The sequence below is a fragment of the Carcharodon carcharias genome, chromosome 14 (assembly GCF_017639515.1).
Source record: "Carcharodon carcharias isolate sCarCar2 chromosome 14, sCarCar2.pri, whole genome shotgun sequence".
Lineage (NCBI taxonomy): Eukaryota > Metazoa > Chordata > Chondrichthyes > Lamniformes > Lamnidae > Carcharodon > Carcharodon carcharias.
The window spans coordinates 43,852,713-43,869,484 of record NC_054480.1 but is presented as its reverse complement, the minus strand read 5'-3'; the positions used below and the strand labels follow the sequence as shown (position 1 = coordinate 43,869,484).

Here is a 16,772-nt window from a genome sequence, read left to right as displayed (position 1 = left end):
TATTGGAAAGATTCTGAGTGGAGATTGTCCTACCCTCAACGAGGTGGGATAACTGCGAAGAGTTCGAACTGGGTGGTTGCATGAGCCTCTGATAGCCTAAAAGTAGACAATGTGTTGACACTCTTGTTGGATTCTACAATATTTAAGAATGTGGAGATAACACTAATTGGCAGGCAGGTGAGGGAGTTTATCTAAAAATTATTTGGTTGCACTTTTTTGCGGTGGGCCTATATATATATGTATAGTGCCTATACATGTTGTTCATATAGACTCCTGGAAAGCATTTGATAAGCTTCAAGCAAATAGTAAAAAGAATGCATGCAATTGAAGGTAACCTTAGAACATAGGTTGACAACTGGTTTGGAGGTAGAAGACCAAAAGTAGCGATAAAGGGGATGTACTCTGATTGACAGAATGTGACAAATGGTTCGCCTCAGTGTTTCACCATATATATCAATAACAGATGAAGGAATACAGTGTTGTGTATCCAAGGTTTCACCACATTAAGTGGAACAGAAAGTTGTGTGGATGCAAGCAAGATGCCACAAAGAGACATAGATTAAGCAAGTGGGCAAAACTGTGCAAATGGATTCAATTTGAGAATGTGTGAAGTAATCCACTTTGGATCCAAGAAAAATGCATTGAAATACTTTATAAATGGCAACACAGCAGAAACAATGGAATAGTTAGATATCCAGGTACATAAATCACTAAAAGCTAGTGCACAGGTGCCAACATCTAAAAGGATAAGGTAAAGTCAGCATTTATCTCAAGAAGGCTTAAAGTTCTAAAGACAGGAAGTTATGGGCTATGGTTCAGTTGTGCAGAACCCTGATCAAGACTCCTCTGGAAACATTGTGCTCATTTCTGGGGACTTTGTCCCAAGAAAGATACATTGGGCAGAATTTTCTGGTTGATGTGCGGGTGGCAGAGCCCACACGTCAGCACTTAAAATGTCACGTACTGTCATGCGAGCGTCCTGATGTCAGCATGTGGCATTGCGATATTTAGGTCGACGGGCGTGCTATGCAGCACAATGCGCGCCCACCATTAATTAACGGTCTTGTTAAGGCCATTGAGTCACCAATCAACGAGGATTTTGAGGTGCCCGTGAGAACTTCGGCTGGGCGCACGGGCCCAGTGGGCAGGCAGGTAAGTGATTTTTGATCAAAACTCATGCACTGGCGGGATATATGGGCTCAGAGGGGTTGTTCATGTTTTTCCTGAAGTATTTAATGCAGAAAGTATTTTAAACTTGCCTGTGTGATTGTCAGCAGTTCACGTCGATTTCCAAGAGCTTTCTGTGTACTTTGAAGCTTCAGCTCACCAGTCTGCAGACAGTAATCTTTACCGGGCCTGCAGCTTTCCGGAGGCCTCCTTTTAGCATGGGTATGGGTTCTGACATCTCCACTGGAGGCAGCTCCTCTGAGGAGGATGGGAGGGCTAGAATAAGGAGGAGGCCAGGAGCTGTCAATCAGCCTCCAGGGGAGCCACCTTTGGGAGGCCAGGCGCAGGCAAAAGGGGCACAAGGCCAAGAGGTTGTCCAAGGTGGAAGGGGCTGCAGATCACACCACTATCCTACTGCCAGGATATACAGGTGGTGAAGTAGCTACCTCAATATGACTGAGGTGCAGTGCCGAAGGAGGATCCATCTCTCAAGGGAAACAGTCAACTATATCTGTCAGATGATTGGCCCTGAGATCTCCCCTAATTGTGTGGGTGGACACCCCATGCCAGCAGCTCTGAAGTTCACATTTGCCCTCCACATCTATGCATCTGGCTCCTTCCAGGGCTCGGTGGGTGATCTTTGCGGTGTCTCCCAATCAGCTGTCCACATTTGTGTCAAGCAGGTTACAGACGCTCTGTTCAGACAGACATTGACCTTCATCCACTTCTGCTGCGACCAGGCAAGTCAGACACAGCGAGCCAGAGGCTTCGTGACCATTGCTGGATTCCCCCACGTCCAGGATGCAATAGACTGCACACATGTGGCCATCAAGACGCCAGCAGGTGAGCCCGGTGCCTTCGTCAACAGGAAGGATTTCCACTCCATGAACATGCAGATAGTGTGTGATCACAGGATGCTGATTCTACAAGTCTGTTCAAGATACCCAGGCAGCTTCCATGATGCCTGCATCCTCAGATACTCCCAGGTGCCGGCGCTCTTCAGTGCTCTGGCTCAGCTAGATGGTTGGCTGCTGGGTGACAAGGGCTACCCCCTGCAAAGGTGGCTCATGACGCCTCTCTGCCATCCAAGAACAGAAGCTGAGGAGCACTACAATAGGAGCCAGGCCTCCACAAGGGCTGTGGTGGAGAAAGCCATTGGTCTTCTCAAGATTCGTTTCTGTTGCCTGGACTGCTCAGGGGCGCACTCCGCTACCCCCCCAGATCGTGTCTCTCTGATAGTGGTAGCATGCTGCACTCTCCACAATCTTGCGCTGGAAAGGGGGGATGCAGTTGATGATGAAGACCTTGACGCATTGGATAAGGCTGCACATGATGAACCCAGCAGTGGCTCAGAGGATGAGGAAGCACAGGGCAATGATGCGGGGCTGCATGCCGACCTGCTATTACACCAAGGAGGCAGGGACACCTGAGACACTATAATCCAACGAACCTTCAGCTAGCTCCACACACATGGATCAGTAAGACCAGCATTGCCTGGCGCTTCCACACGTGGCACTTAGGTGCTACATCTTCCACCTCATCAGCTGCAACTAAGGGTTTAGTGCAGAAACATCAACGTCCACTCAAACACTCATGAGATGTCTGTGAAACATACAAATGCAGCACAAAGGAAACACCCTCAGCCATGGTCAAAAAACTAGACTTTATTCCGTCCAACTTCAAAGAGAAGCATCTCTCTAACAAACAGAACAATATTTTCCCTAATCTAAGGCAACACAAAAGCACCAGTGAGAAACCCATGAAGTGCCCAATGTGCCTTATGCTTACGTTTGCGGATGCTACGTCTAGGTGCCGCCCCATCACTCAGAGTGGCTTGTGAGTCAGCCTGCTGACTCTGCTGTCCTGTTGGCACCGATGACCTTGGTGGGCATCCTCTGGCCCGTGGAGCCAGTGATGGCCCTGCCTGGGAGGAAGTGGCCAGTTCCAGAACTGGCACCTCCCCAGTTGTCGCAGCCTCAACGGATGCAATGGTCACTGGCAGAGGGGTGGAGGAACAGCTGGCCTCATCCGGAGCGCCCTGAGAGGAGCTCGCAATGACGACAGGCAGCTGCTGCGCCGACATGAGGTCACATTGGACCTCCCTGCTCACCACAGATGCATGGGCACCGAGCGCCGATACTTGGTGCCCAGAACATCTCCCACCTGCAGCCATTACTACTGTGAGGGCTTGCAGGTCAGAGCATAACCCAATCAGAAGACTCTCAATCTCATCAAAGCCCCTCTCCACGAGAGTTGTCAATCTCTCAGTGGAAGAAGACCGAAGCTCTGTCCTGAGGTTCATGCCATCACTGACACTCTGCCTGGACTCCTCCACCACAGAGACCAACTGAAGCACACCCACATGCAACACTGCCAGATGCTCCCGCGAATCCTGCTGCTTGTCCTGCAGCTGCTGCATTGATGACATCTCCAGAGGCACGTCATCAGCACTCTCTGTCCCTGCCATCTCCTCCAGTGACTGTGAAGTGCCCTCTCCACTGTGCCCCGGGACACTAGCCGACGTTACATTCCCCACTGAAGTGTTTGTCGCTGCACTGTTGCCTGGCTGACTGAAATGCTGTGCCACAAGTTGCAAGTCTTGGCCCTCAGGTTTGGAGGGGGGGCTCTGGACTTGTTAGCCGCAGCCTTGTGGTGGTGATGCTGAAATTAACAACAAGGACAGTGCATCAGTTAACGTTCAGTCAGTTAAACCTTTCATCCCTTTCCCCCGCCAGCCTCATAAGTCGCTCACCCTTCAAGAACCTAAGGAGACGAACATTGGTGGGGTGGAAAATAGTCAAGAGGAGGCCCAAACATTAGATGTGCAAACAGACAGGCTGGTCAGATGGCCTAAGGAATGCCACATGGAATGTTATGTGCCATTGGAGTGGGGAGAGTGCAGAGGTACCTGACCTGGATGCATGCTGGCCTGGAGAGTTGTGGTGATGAGGAAACATTGCAAACACTTGTAACAATTGCCGTGGAGCACAGGAGATTGACAGGCCACATTATTGACCTTCATACTATTATGAGGGGCACAGAATGGGTGGACAGAAAGCAACATTTCCCCTTGGTGCAGAGATGACTAACGTGGTGGCATTTATTTAAGTTGAGTGCCATGAGGTTGACAGATGAGGTGCTGAGGACCTTTTGGACAGAGTAATGTGGGACGCACTGGCTGAAAGGGTGGTGGTGGTACAAACCCTCCTAAGATGCAAAACGTCTTTGGCTGTGCAGCAGCGATGCCATGGCATGTTAGGCCATGGGGATAGTGGTCACAAATGGGATAAGGCGACTTTGGAAGGTGCTGGAGATGCGAATCCTCAAGGGGCTGAGGGACCTTTGTGTATGACCCACACGTCTGAGTGTCTCAGTCTGTGAATGAACAGTGTTGTTGCATTAACGATTGCAGCAACCATCAGTGCTTTGGATGGTGGACAGAGTGGTTGGGACTGTGGACCTCAAGCACCTGACCGCTGCCCCCAGCCTCGCCAACACCTGCCACCCTTGCCGCCTGCCTCCTCCCCAGCTCCATGGCCTGCTCCTCGTAGGTGGTGAGGCGCTGCAGCACGGCGTGCCCACTACCAGTCCTCTGGCACTCCCTGAGATTGTGCTTGGTTTTTGCCTGCAGAACAGAGAAGAGGATTTATTGGGGCTGATCACTCATGTACTCTGCACATGCACGCAGCGCCCAACCACAGTGGCCCACATAAGGCTTCCAGTGGCTCCTGTCCACACTACTGGTGATCAGTCCCCAGAAGATAGTACGGCTGGTCCCAACCCCCTCCCCCAACGGCCGCCTTGGACACATTCGGCCTCCATCACTTTGAATAACACACAGGTCTTAGCGCCCATGGCAAGGAGGCGCAACTAAGTGTGGTGCCGAGGCCAGCAGATGGCTCTTGACCACGACACTTTGAGGCTCCCCTTCCACCATCTCATCACCATCAATATGACATGTGTTGGAGTTCTGAGTATGTGTCTAGTTGCCTCCCCTGCAGGTTGCCCCCAGACTACTCAAATGTGACAAACACCAACATATGCTGTGGGGAGAACCCATCTTCTCCTCAACCACTAAGGCTGATGTAAGGATGGTCATTACCTGTTTGCCCACCCAGCGTGCGCCAGATGCCCAATGCAGTAATGACAGTAAGACGTGAGGGGGTGTGGGGCTCATAGGCTAAGGCTACCTGCTGGATCAAATGGCCAAGGCTGACATGGTACTCACCCTTTCAGAGTGCAGCAAATCATTGAAGCGCTTGCGGCACTACGTGCCTGTGCGCCGCACATCATCATGGGCGCTTACTTCCTCCCCCACCTCCTCTCACGCCTGCCTGGTGATGTGGGGGGGCCCTCCTCCTCCCATCCTCTGGATACAAAATATCCCGACGGTTGGACAGCTCTTCAAGGAGGACAGTAAGGCAGGCACCTGAGAACCGAGGGGCACAGTGGCCCCCCCGCTGGCCTATCCTGCAGCCTGCCCCCCTCTTCCTGTGCCCTGAAACCAGCATGTTGCTCTCTGTCAGTGGCCATGGTGAAATGCCTCAATGAGGCTGCCTGGCCACTCCTTATACAGACTGCCGGTTCCCCATTGGAACCAGCGGTCTGAACACGCCCATCGCTGAAACGATTTTTCCGTTATACACGGGAGTCTCTAACCCGTTGGGTGGGCCTTAATTGGCCCGCCCGCGCAAAATGGTGGCATGGCCCGTTTCGGCGGCAGCAATTGGCTGCCTGCCCGCCACCGAGTCGGTTGGGCCCGCCCCTCCGTCAAGGGCAAAATTCTGCCCATTGACTTTAGATTGGATACAACACAAATTTATTGAAATTATACCAGGGCTGAAAGGATTAAATTATGATGATAATTTGCCTTGTATTCCCTTGCATTTAGAAGGTTGAGGGGTAATTTAGTGGAGGTATTTAAAATTGATAAAAGGATTGGATAGAACGTAAATCAAGCAATTAGTTCCTCTAGTGGAGGATTCCAGAACAAGAGAACTAGGCCATTCAAGACTGTAGGCCATTCAAGAATGAAATCAGGAAGCACATTTTCACACAGAAGGGTAGTGGAAATGTGGAACACTCTCTCCTAAAAAGGCAGTAGTTGCTAGATCAATTGAAATTTTCAAGGCTGAGTTTTATTAGGAAAAGGTACAAAGGAATATGGATCAAAGGCAGGTAAATGCAGTCGAGCTGCAGATCAGCCACGATCTAGTAAAATGGTAGACATACTTGAGTTGTTGAACCGTCTACTCCAGTTAGTATGGCTGGAATTTTATGTTGGCAGGAATTTTCCAGTCCTGCTGAAGTCAATGGATTTTTGAAAGGCTCACTGCATTTTCTGGTCCTGCCCCTGCTACAACAGGGCCATAAAATTGCACCCCATGTTTCTAGGACTTCAAGAAACCTTTTTACTTTGGAAGTCAAAGGAGAGAATCCTATGTATAATGCTGGAGTTAGTGAATATTGAGTGATTTTATTGAGTACACATACTGTACTGAAAAGTTTTGTCACTAATATTGAGAATGAGGCTGGATTCTGCGCAATGGTGGTAATGCGTAATGAGGCAAGATTAATTAATGACTTCTAAGTAAGAGTGATCATAGCATGATAGAATTTCACATTCAGTTTGAGGGTGAGAAATTTGGGGCTGAAACTGGTGCCTTAAACTTAAATAAAGTCAATTAAAAAGGTCAGAAGATAGAGTTGGTTAATGTACGATGGGAAAATAAGTTAAAAGGTAAGGCAATAGAGAAGCAGTTGCACAAAGTTGTACAATGCTGCAAAAATTAATGTAGCCCAGAAGATTGGGGAAATTTTAGAAACCAACAAATGTTGACAAAAAACATAGTAAATAGGGAGGAGTTGGAATGTGAGAGAAAACTTGCAAGAAATATAAAAACAGACAGAAAAAGCTTCTACAAGTATATAAAAAGGAAGAGAATAGCTAAAGTAAATGTTGGACCCTTAGAGGATGAAACTGGGAAATTAATAATGAGAAACAAGGAAATGGCAGAGACTTTGAACAACTATTTTGCATCTATCTTCATTGTAAAAGAGACAAAAAGCATCCCGTGAGTGGTAGGAAATCAAGATGCAACAGGGAGTGAGGAACTTAAAACAATCACGATCACTAGAGAAAAAAAATACTAGGAAAACTAATGGGACTAAAGGCTGACAAATCCCTTGGACATGATGGCCTGCATGCTAGGCTCTGAAAAGGAGTGTCTGCAGAGATAGTGAATACATTGGTTGTAATCTAACAAAATTCCCAAGAGTCTAGAAAGGCCAGAATGAATCGGAAAACTGCAAATGTGACACCCCTGTTCAAGAAAGGAGGGAGACAGAAAGCAGGAAATTAACTGTAGTTTCTAACACCTGTCGTTGGGAAAATATTAACCCATTAATAAGCAGGTAGCAGCAGAACTTTTGGAAATCATAATGCAATATGGTGAGTCAACATGCTTTTGCGAAAGGGAAATCATGTTTGACAAATTTATTTGAGTTCTTTGATGATGTAATGAGCAGGGTGAATAAAGGTAAACCAGTAGATGTATTGTATTTAGATTTCCAAAAGGCATTTGATAAGGTGCCACATAAAAGGTTACTGCACAAGATTAGAGCGCATGATAATGGGGGTGATATATTAGCATGGATAGAAAATTAGCTAACTAATAGGAAACAGAGTTGGGATAAATGGGTCATTTTCAAATTGGCAAATTGTAACCAGTGGAGTGCCACATGGATCAGTGCTAGGGCCTCAACCATTACGATCTATATTAATGACTTAGATGAAGGGACAGTCTGCATTGTAGCCAAATTTGCTGATGATACAAAGATTTGTAGAAAAGCATGCTGTGAGGAGATACAAAGGCCAGAATTTTCCATGCCTGCCAGCGTCGGGCATGCTCGGTGACATGAACAAACAATATGGTGCAATTGGTTTCACAATGGCTTGAAACCAGTCTGCAATCGTCCGCTCAGCCCGCCGATGGCAGGCCGTGTTTCCTGCCATCGGACGTGAGGAACCTCATTATAATACATCTGCATTTTATTATTAGGCTCGGCTACCGGAATCGTCCCCGCACCCCACCAGTTGGATCGTCGTGTTTCGCAACAGCACGTAAGCGACGTGCATCTGGCGAGCTGCATTTCGCTTGGGACTTCAAAGTTTGTTTGCTGACCTTGCTTTGGTCAGGACTTGCAGTCATCAGCGCCAGGCTTCACAGACAGCACCACATCACTTTTAGGGGGGCTCACGGCAGGTCCCTACCTACCAGATCAGCCATATGTGGGTGGCTTTTCAATGGCTGCAGGGCTAGGGCTTGCTTAGCGAAAGGGGAGAAATGGCCTTAGGCAAGTGAAGAGGCTTCAGGACGAGGATCGTACTGGGGAAGGAGGGTAACCCAGGGTGTGTGTGGGGGCACATGTTGATCTGTGCAAGTGGCCTCAAGATGGTGAAGGCTGAAGAGACAGTTTCCAGAGGAGATGAGGCCACATCGACATGTGAGGGTATGTGTGTGAGAATGGGTGGTGATGTCCCTTGAGCTGGCAGTAAGTGAGATGCCAGTGAATGTGTGATGGGCTTGAGTGTCTGAGTTTAGAGTGATGAGATGGTCGCCATACTCTGGCTTCACAGATGAAATCATTCATCCTCTATCTGCACTGGATGGCCAACCTCTTTCGTGCAGCATTGGCACTGCCACTGCCTCCCAAGCCTAGTTGATCATGCCATTGCCTGTCCTGCGAGCGGGTACAGGACATTGCAGCAGGCCTCCAAGGTGTCCAAAAGGCGTTCCAGTGATGCGCCACTAAACCTGGGGGCTGCAGCCTTTTTGCTTTTTGTGGACATCTTCCCTGCAGTAGCTGTGGGCTGGAAGCACTGAGATGTGTGTGTGCGGCTGGACTTTAAATGTGGCAGCATGATGAAGCACGAGATGATGGTGTGGCCGTCGAATGAGAACCTGCCCATCATCGAAATGGCGTGTTCATCAGGAATGCATAAATAATGCGGTAGGTTTGGGATGATACAGCGTGAAAACCCACCATTGCAGCCGACAGGTAAAACATTAGGCGGAATTTTGCCCTCGGATGGCAGGTGGACCCCACCGACTTGGCGGCAGGTGGGCGGGCAGCCGAACTCCACTGCCGAAACGGGGCCCGCTACTGTTTTGAGTGGGCGGGCCAATTAAGGCCTACCCAGCGGCCTGCCTGACAGGAAGCGCTATGTGCTCCCTTTGCAGGGAGGTGGAGGGATTCCCCATCTGTCAAAGTGCGCTCTTTTGCTCATGCTTGCGTAAGAGCGCGCTGCTCCCTGAAGCAAAGTGCTGTCCCAGGGAGTTTACTGACAGGTAAGAAAATGCAAAAAATAGAGAAATATTAAAATTATTAACATGTCCCCCTCATGTGACGATGTCACATGAGATGGGACATGTTAATAAGAAACACATAATGTTTATTAAATTTTTAAAAAACAGACATGAAACTTCATCACACCAGTATATAAAGTTTCATGAATAATCAGGAGCCCACTGGGGCTCCTGGCCTGCCCACCAGCTTTAAGGTTGGACAGACAGGGTCTTTAACAAGGTTAATTAGCCTGTCAATGACCTTAATTGGCCAGTGACAGGTTGGCGGGCGGACAGCTGATTTCGCTGTCCGCCTGCCTTCCTGAAGATTTAAATGGACTGGGATGACGTCGGGGGTTCTTCCTGACGTCATCCCGTGTCATTTTCCCGTCGGTGAGCGGGCCCCACCCCCAAATCACCAAGGGGAAAATCCTGGCCATAAAGTCTGCAAAGGGACATAGATGGATTAAGTGAGTGGGCAGAAAATTGGCAGATGGAATATAATGTGGGGAAGATGTGGGGAAAAAGTGAGGCTGTCCATTTTGGCAGGAGGAGTAGAAAAGTAGAATATTTAAATACAGAGAGACTGTAGAACGCTGGAGTACAGAAGGATTTTTAATAAAAACAAAAACACTGCGGATGCTGGAAATCCAAAACAAAAACAGAATTACCTGGAAAAACTCAGCAGGTCTGGCAGCATCGGTGGAGAAGAAAAGAGTTGACGTTTCGAGCCCTCATGACCCTTCGACAGAACTTGAGTTCGAGTCCAAGAAAGAGTTGAAATATAAGTTGGTTTAAGGTGTGTGTGGGGGGGTGCGGAGAGATAGAGAGACAGAGAGGTGGAGGGGGGGGGGTGTGGTTGTAGGGACAAACAAGCAGTGATAGAAGCAGATCATCAAAAGATGTCAACGACAATAGTACAATAGAACACATAGGTGTTAAAGTTAAAGTTGGTGATATTATCTAAACGAATGTGCTAATTAAGAATGGCTGGTAGGGCACTCAAGGTATAGCTCTAGTGGGGGGTTTTTTTTTATAATGGAAATAGGTGGGAAAAGGAAAATCTTAATAATTTATTGGAAAAAAGAAGGAAGGGGGAAACAGAAAGGGGGTGGGGATGGGGGAGGGAGCTCACGACCTAAAGTTGTTGAATTCAATATTCAGTCCGGAAGGCTGTAAAGTCCCTAGTCGGAAGATGAGGTGTTGTTCCTCCAGTTTGCATTGGGCTTCACTGGAACAATGCAGCAAGCCAAGGACAGACATGTGGGCAAGAGAGCAGGGTGGAGTGTTAAAATGGCAAGCGACAGGGAGGTTTGGGTCATTCTTGCGGACAGACCGCAGGTGTTCTGCAAAGCAGTCGCCCAGTTTACGTTTGGTCTCTCCAATGTAGAGGAGACCACATTGGGAGCAACGAATGCAGTAGACTAAGTTGGGGGAAATGCAAGTGAAATGCTGCTTCACTTGAAAGGAGTGTTTGGGTCCTTGGACGGTGAGGAGAGAGGAAGTGAAGGGGCAGGTGTTGCATCTTTTGAGTGGGCATGGGGTGGTGCCATAGGAGGGGGTTGAGAAGTAGGGGGTGATGGAGGAGTGGACCAGGGTGTCCCGGAGGGAGCGATCCCTACGGAATGCCGATAAGGGGGGTGAAGGGAAGATGTGTTTCGTGGTGGCTTTTTTTAATATGTCCTTTTTTAAATTCTTTCACAGGTTGTGGGCATTACTGACTAAGTCAGCATTTATTGCCCATCCCTAATGGCCCTTAAAAAGGTGGTGGTATACACAAATCACGAAAAGTTAGCATACACATTCTGCAAGTAATTAGGAGCATTGACAGTGAAAGGAGCGCGTGGCAACCACTGTCTGCCCTACCTGTGACAGAGACTCTTCAGTCACCTGAGAACTCATTTTTAGTGTGGAAGCACTAAATCCCGAGGGATTGGCTAAGGAGAAGAATTAGGAAGGGAAATGGAATGTTGACCTTCATTGCAAGAGAGATGGAATGTAAAAGTAGGAAGGTCTTGCTACACCTGTACAGGTATTGGCAAGACCACACCTGGAGTACTGTACACACAAACACACACACACACACACACACACACCTACTTTACAATAAACCAGAAAAATATGAAAATTATTACACTGTCATGACACTTGAGATTCTAAAGAGCTTAACAGGGTAGTTGATGAGAGCATGCTTCCCCTCATGGGGGAATCTAGAACTATGGGGCACAGTTTTTTTTGAAAAAAAACGGGTCTCCCATTTAAGATGGAGATGAGGAGGAATTTCTTCTCTGAGGGTCTTGCACAGAGAGCAGTGGAAGCTGGGTCATTGAATATATACAAGGCTGAGTTAGGCAGATGATTGATCTACAAGAGACTTATGGAGAACAGGCAGGAAAATGGAGTTAAGGCCTCAATCAGAATACCCATGATCTTTTCAAATGGTGGAGCAGTCTCTCTGAGTCGAAAGCCCTGTTCCTGCTCCTATTACTTATGATCTAATGATTAAAGAAATGTGACAAAATAAATTATGATTCATTTTAAAGCTGGTTGCGGTTACAGAAAAGCCAAAAGGAGCAATAGGACTGATAATGTGTAGAGGACAAAGTCACAGTGTTGGAGAAGGTTCTGTTGTCTTTACAGTACAAAGGTACCGCACATGGCTTCCCACGAGTGTTAAGCCTTTGATCTTCCTAACATTTATACATTCACAGGTTCAGAGAAGATGAAGCAAACTATTCTCTGAATAGCGATGATCCACTGATATTCAAATCCACACTAGATAAAGATTATCACATTGCATCAAAATACATGGGTTTCACAGAAGACGATTTCATGAAAGTGGTAAGTTAATACTGAAATTCTAGCCCAAAAATTAAATTGAAAATTAAATATCTCATTTGGGGTTTTCTGGAAAGTAATGATTACCTTTATAAATAGGTTTAATGTTGTTGTAGGTTTAAGCATTATATTAACTGGTTATTTAACGCTGACCTTGATATCCTGTACCTATTGTAGTTATGAAACAGTGTGGAGAAGACACAAGAAATCTACTAACAGTGTAGTATTTAGATCAGGGGTGCAAACTCAATTTACACGGTGATTCTGATCTAACATTCTGGCACTTGGTATCAGACAAATGCAGCAAAAGTTATTTGGGCAAACCAGGTAGAAATTGGTACGTGTTCACCCATATATTGGGCACAATGTATATGAATTTCTGAAAACCTGGTCCTGTATCTGATTTACACTGGCATCCTGGCTGGCACCCTAAATTGGTTCTCATTGTTTTCAGGCACAATTGACAGCTGCCTGATGTCAACATCGAATCAATTCAAATTTGGGCCTACTTTAGGATCATTTTGCAAAATGTGTGAATAACCTGGTGGGTCATGTGCTAGACATGTTCTGAATGGTTTTTCCAAATCAATAGCAACCTAAAAGTGGCCCATAAAGGAACTGCTGGAAGCCACTGTAAGAAACGGTAGGGAAAGTATTTAAAAAATTTCTTCCCCTTTTGTGGACCATGGTGAAATAGGAATGCTGCCCCCTCCTCCCCACCCAACACCATAGCACAACTATTGGTCACAGCAGGCTCTTAAGTAACCAACCTGCATCTCACTCCTCCATGTATTGAAGTTTGTGATGTAAAGTTGGGGCTTGCAACTTGGGTGCAGTGAGTGCCTTTTGCAATGTCCCCTCTAAGCTGCACAGCATGCAACCTGAAGGTTCCCACACAAGTTGACTTCTATTTGCCTGTACTTCATTGTCACAAGAGAACCTCCTTCTCCCCAACTCCAGGCCCAATCTCCTGACTGCTCACCCCATCCCATTTCTAATCTCACTCTACCCCACCAGTCCCAAATCTCAGCACAATCTAACCAGTTCCTCCCATCCTCTTCCAGCACACCCTGCTGTGTCACAATCTCTCCTCCACCTGTTGGTTCAGTCTCCAGTTGCCCCTAAGCAAGTGCTGCCCCAGACCGAAGGCTGTTGCTACTTGGAATTCAAAAGATACAATTCTACTGGGTTTTTAGAAGCAGTGCCTGGGAGGTTCATATCTGGGGCCAGGTGAAACTGTATACCTAACATTTCAATACCTGCTGATCACGGGTTTGACTCATTTGTAAGGACTTGGCTGGCCTTTTAAAATGTTGATATGCAGCAAAATGCTTGCATGTGCTAAATTTGTTGCAGCAAAGGTTAGCCTCCATCCCCTACAAACACAGATCACAGTAAACATATTCCAGGTCAGAGTGTTTTAATCTGCTGATTAACTGACTATCGCATTTACAAGCCGTAGGATACTTAATTAAATTAATTAAACACAAAAGGGGAGTTGTCACTGAGATTTTTTGATTTTGGAATCCTTTTAAGTGCGAACCATTTTAGCTTGTTCTTCCTGTTGTTTGCTTAATAAGTGGAAGAATCAAAGAAAAGCCAAAAATGGGGAAAAGGTCTTTTGGCCCATTGAAGATCAATTACTGAGTTAATCAAGTTCTTGACAAATCTGAGCATCTGAAAAACCTTTAATAACAAATTATATGTTCTGGGTGGATCAGTAGGAGGTGTGCTTGTCCCTCTATTTTCTTTAGCAGTGAACTCCTGATCTTAGCTAAGGCACTGAGAAGTACCAACATGAGTCAACAGGATTCCTGAAGACTTCCTAGCAATTTTAATTACAAAATTTATATTGAGTGAAGGAGAAATTAAAGTTTAAGTTGCTTTCTAAGGAATGTCATGTTTTCTATAAAAATATTTGAATACAAATAACTGGTTCATAACTGACATTTTGTATGCTAACTTACAGAATATTAATGCAGCTAGATCCTGCTTTCTCCCTGATAAGGAAAAAGAAGAACTTCTATCCACATTATACAAGGCTTATGGGATGGTACAAAGCACTGTGTGTTAAATAACTACTGGCAAATCACCAATACAAATAGGAAATTACTTTTCCAAGTGACGTATCCAATTACAGACTGAAAATTGAAATTATCCGATAATATTCCTTTGACTGTCCAAATTGTGACTATTGTGTAAGACAACATTCTTTGCAAATTTATGAAGAGTGAAGTGTGGTCTAAATTGTCTTTTAACTTTCAATGATTTTCAAGTTCTTTGCAATCAAGAATGTAAACAAAATTAAATCACAACGTCCTAAGTTATTTGGATAATGATTTTAAAGAATCATTTAAAATGCACAGAACATTGTTTCATAATTTATATGTTCTACATTAAGGGATTTTATAGCCTGGTACTTCAAATACACGTATTCCAAATGATTACTAAACTATGACTAATAAAAGATTTTTAATGTGGCTGATTCATTCAATTGTATTGGTTGGTTCCAGTTGCACACCCAGAATTATGGACAAATTCCCTCATACGGGATACCAACTTGCGCACTATGGATTTCATATCAATAAGCACAACATAAGAACACTGCATCATCATGCTAATCTAATGTATGTGAAGAGAAATTGTTTGCTCAGTCAATGCCTTGTAGAAAATGATGGGAAAGAGAGAATGCGGGAAGCCTGACCTGTTTTGACAAAGGGCCCATTTGGTCTTTCGGGAATTAATTTATATCACTAGACGATGATTGGAAATGGGTTGATGCTCCATGAATAGTAATGGTTGAGCATAGTTTCATTTACAATCTATAATTAGTTTATTGTTATTGAGAAGTGAAGCATTCCAATTTTTAGAAATGGAAGACCAAAAGCAGACCCTCCACATATTTCAGTGGCTTTGTTATATCCCTGATCTGGATCTTTCATGGTTTAAATAATTGGGGACTTATAGCGTATTGTGTTAGTGTGTGCAGTATATTTATGTTTAGTTATAAAAACTAAATTTAAAGTATTTTTCCTGTTGCTGCAATTAGTATACATAACTATACAGGTAAGCTACTAGAGCATTCACAAAATATCATTGTGTGTCTCATATACATTACTGCATATCCTTTATACTATACTACCAGCTACTTTCAGCTTGCACTTCTTCCACCAGGAACTAGTTACATTCTCAACATTTCAGTAAACATTCAGGTGCAATTTTTTGATTACAAAGTCTTAATGTTCAACTGTGAACATTACAGCTGTGTTATCCTTGCTGTAGTGATATCATGATACTGAGATATGTTTCATTTGATGTGGAAACAAAAGTAGTTATCATTGTCTCAGCGTTGCACTTTCTTGGAAGGCTTATAAATGAAGCATTTTGTGCAGCTGTTTTTTCCAAATTGTTGTGCAAAACACTCCCACAGTTTATTTAGATCACACTGCCACTGTATACCACTGAAAGTTGAGTATTGGAAAAATATTTAAATACCTTTCCAAAACTTTACAATGAGAACAAATCAAAATTGATGTCCTCCTTTAAATGTATCAAAGGAAGTGCTGGCACACGCCTTTTATATGTCACTCCTATAAGAAGTGCAGCTATTGTACATATACAGAATTCACGTGTACTGAAGCATTTTTTACATATGGATAATTTGTAAAATGTACAAAAAATAACTTCAAATTTGAGGCTTTTTTCAAAACTGTTTCAAACTAATCTCGAATTCCAATTGTATTTGTCTAAATCTCCATCTCTATACTGTTAGTTAGAACTTATCAATGTCTAACAGAGCATAGCTAACAATTCCATAAATGACACTCCTTTACAGAAGATTCGTTAAAAAAGACTTGATTAGAAGTTTGACTGCAAATGGTCTGATTTTAGAAACTGAATTGATGTGTAAAGATGATTTATAAAGTGGAATTAAGCAAACAACTTATAATATTAAAATAAACCCTTTTAAAAAAAACTAATGCTGTGTTGTTTCTATATTTATTGCTACTGGAGTCATCAAAAGGTGAAAGAGAAAACTTTCAAAATTTAGCATATAAAATAATTCTATAAATGTGTCTAAAAGGAGGCTAGGAACAACTCATTTAAAGATGAAGTGTCGTTTGGGAGCAGTTTACATGGTTCTTCTTTTGCATGCATGTATTATTTCTATGTGTGAGGTGATTGAAATGAAGGAGAAGTGAAAATTAAGATTATTAGAATCCTAATTTTTATTCATTCACGGGGTGTGACTTCTCTAGTGAGGCCAGCATTTTATTGCCCATGCACAGTATAACTTTCTCACATTTTCATTGGAAATAAATCAGTACAAAGTAATTAGAATCTAAAATCTAACATTACTTTAGTTAAAGGGGAAATTAAATATTGAAATAAAGAGGCAAGAATGTCAGACAAAATAAA

General features: G+C 44.6%; 1 protein-coding gene across 1 annotated transcript in view; it reads left to right on the top strand.

Annotated features, from left to right (window-relative positions):
- The window catches only part of ada (adenosine deaminase), a 102,884-nt gene extending 86,555 nt beyond the window's left edge, over positions 1 to 16,329 (top strand). Inside the window, exons 10-11 of the mRNA XM_041205606.1 lie at positions 12,227 to 12,356; positions 14,323 to 16,329. Of these exons, the coding sequence (XP_041061540.1) occupies positions 12,227 to 12,356; positions 14,323 to 14,427 (235 nt within the window). The 3' untranslated portion in view covers positions 14,428 to 16,329. The remainder of the gene's footprint in view (positions 1 to 12,226; positions 12,357 to 14,322) is intronic.
- Positions 16,330 to 16,772: the final 443 nt, after the last annotated feature.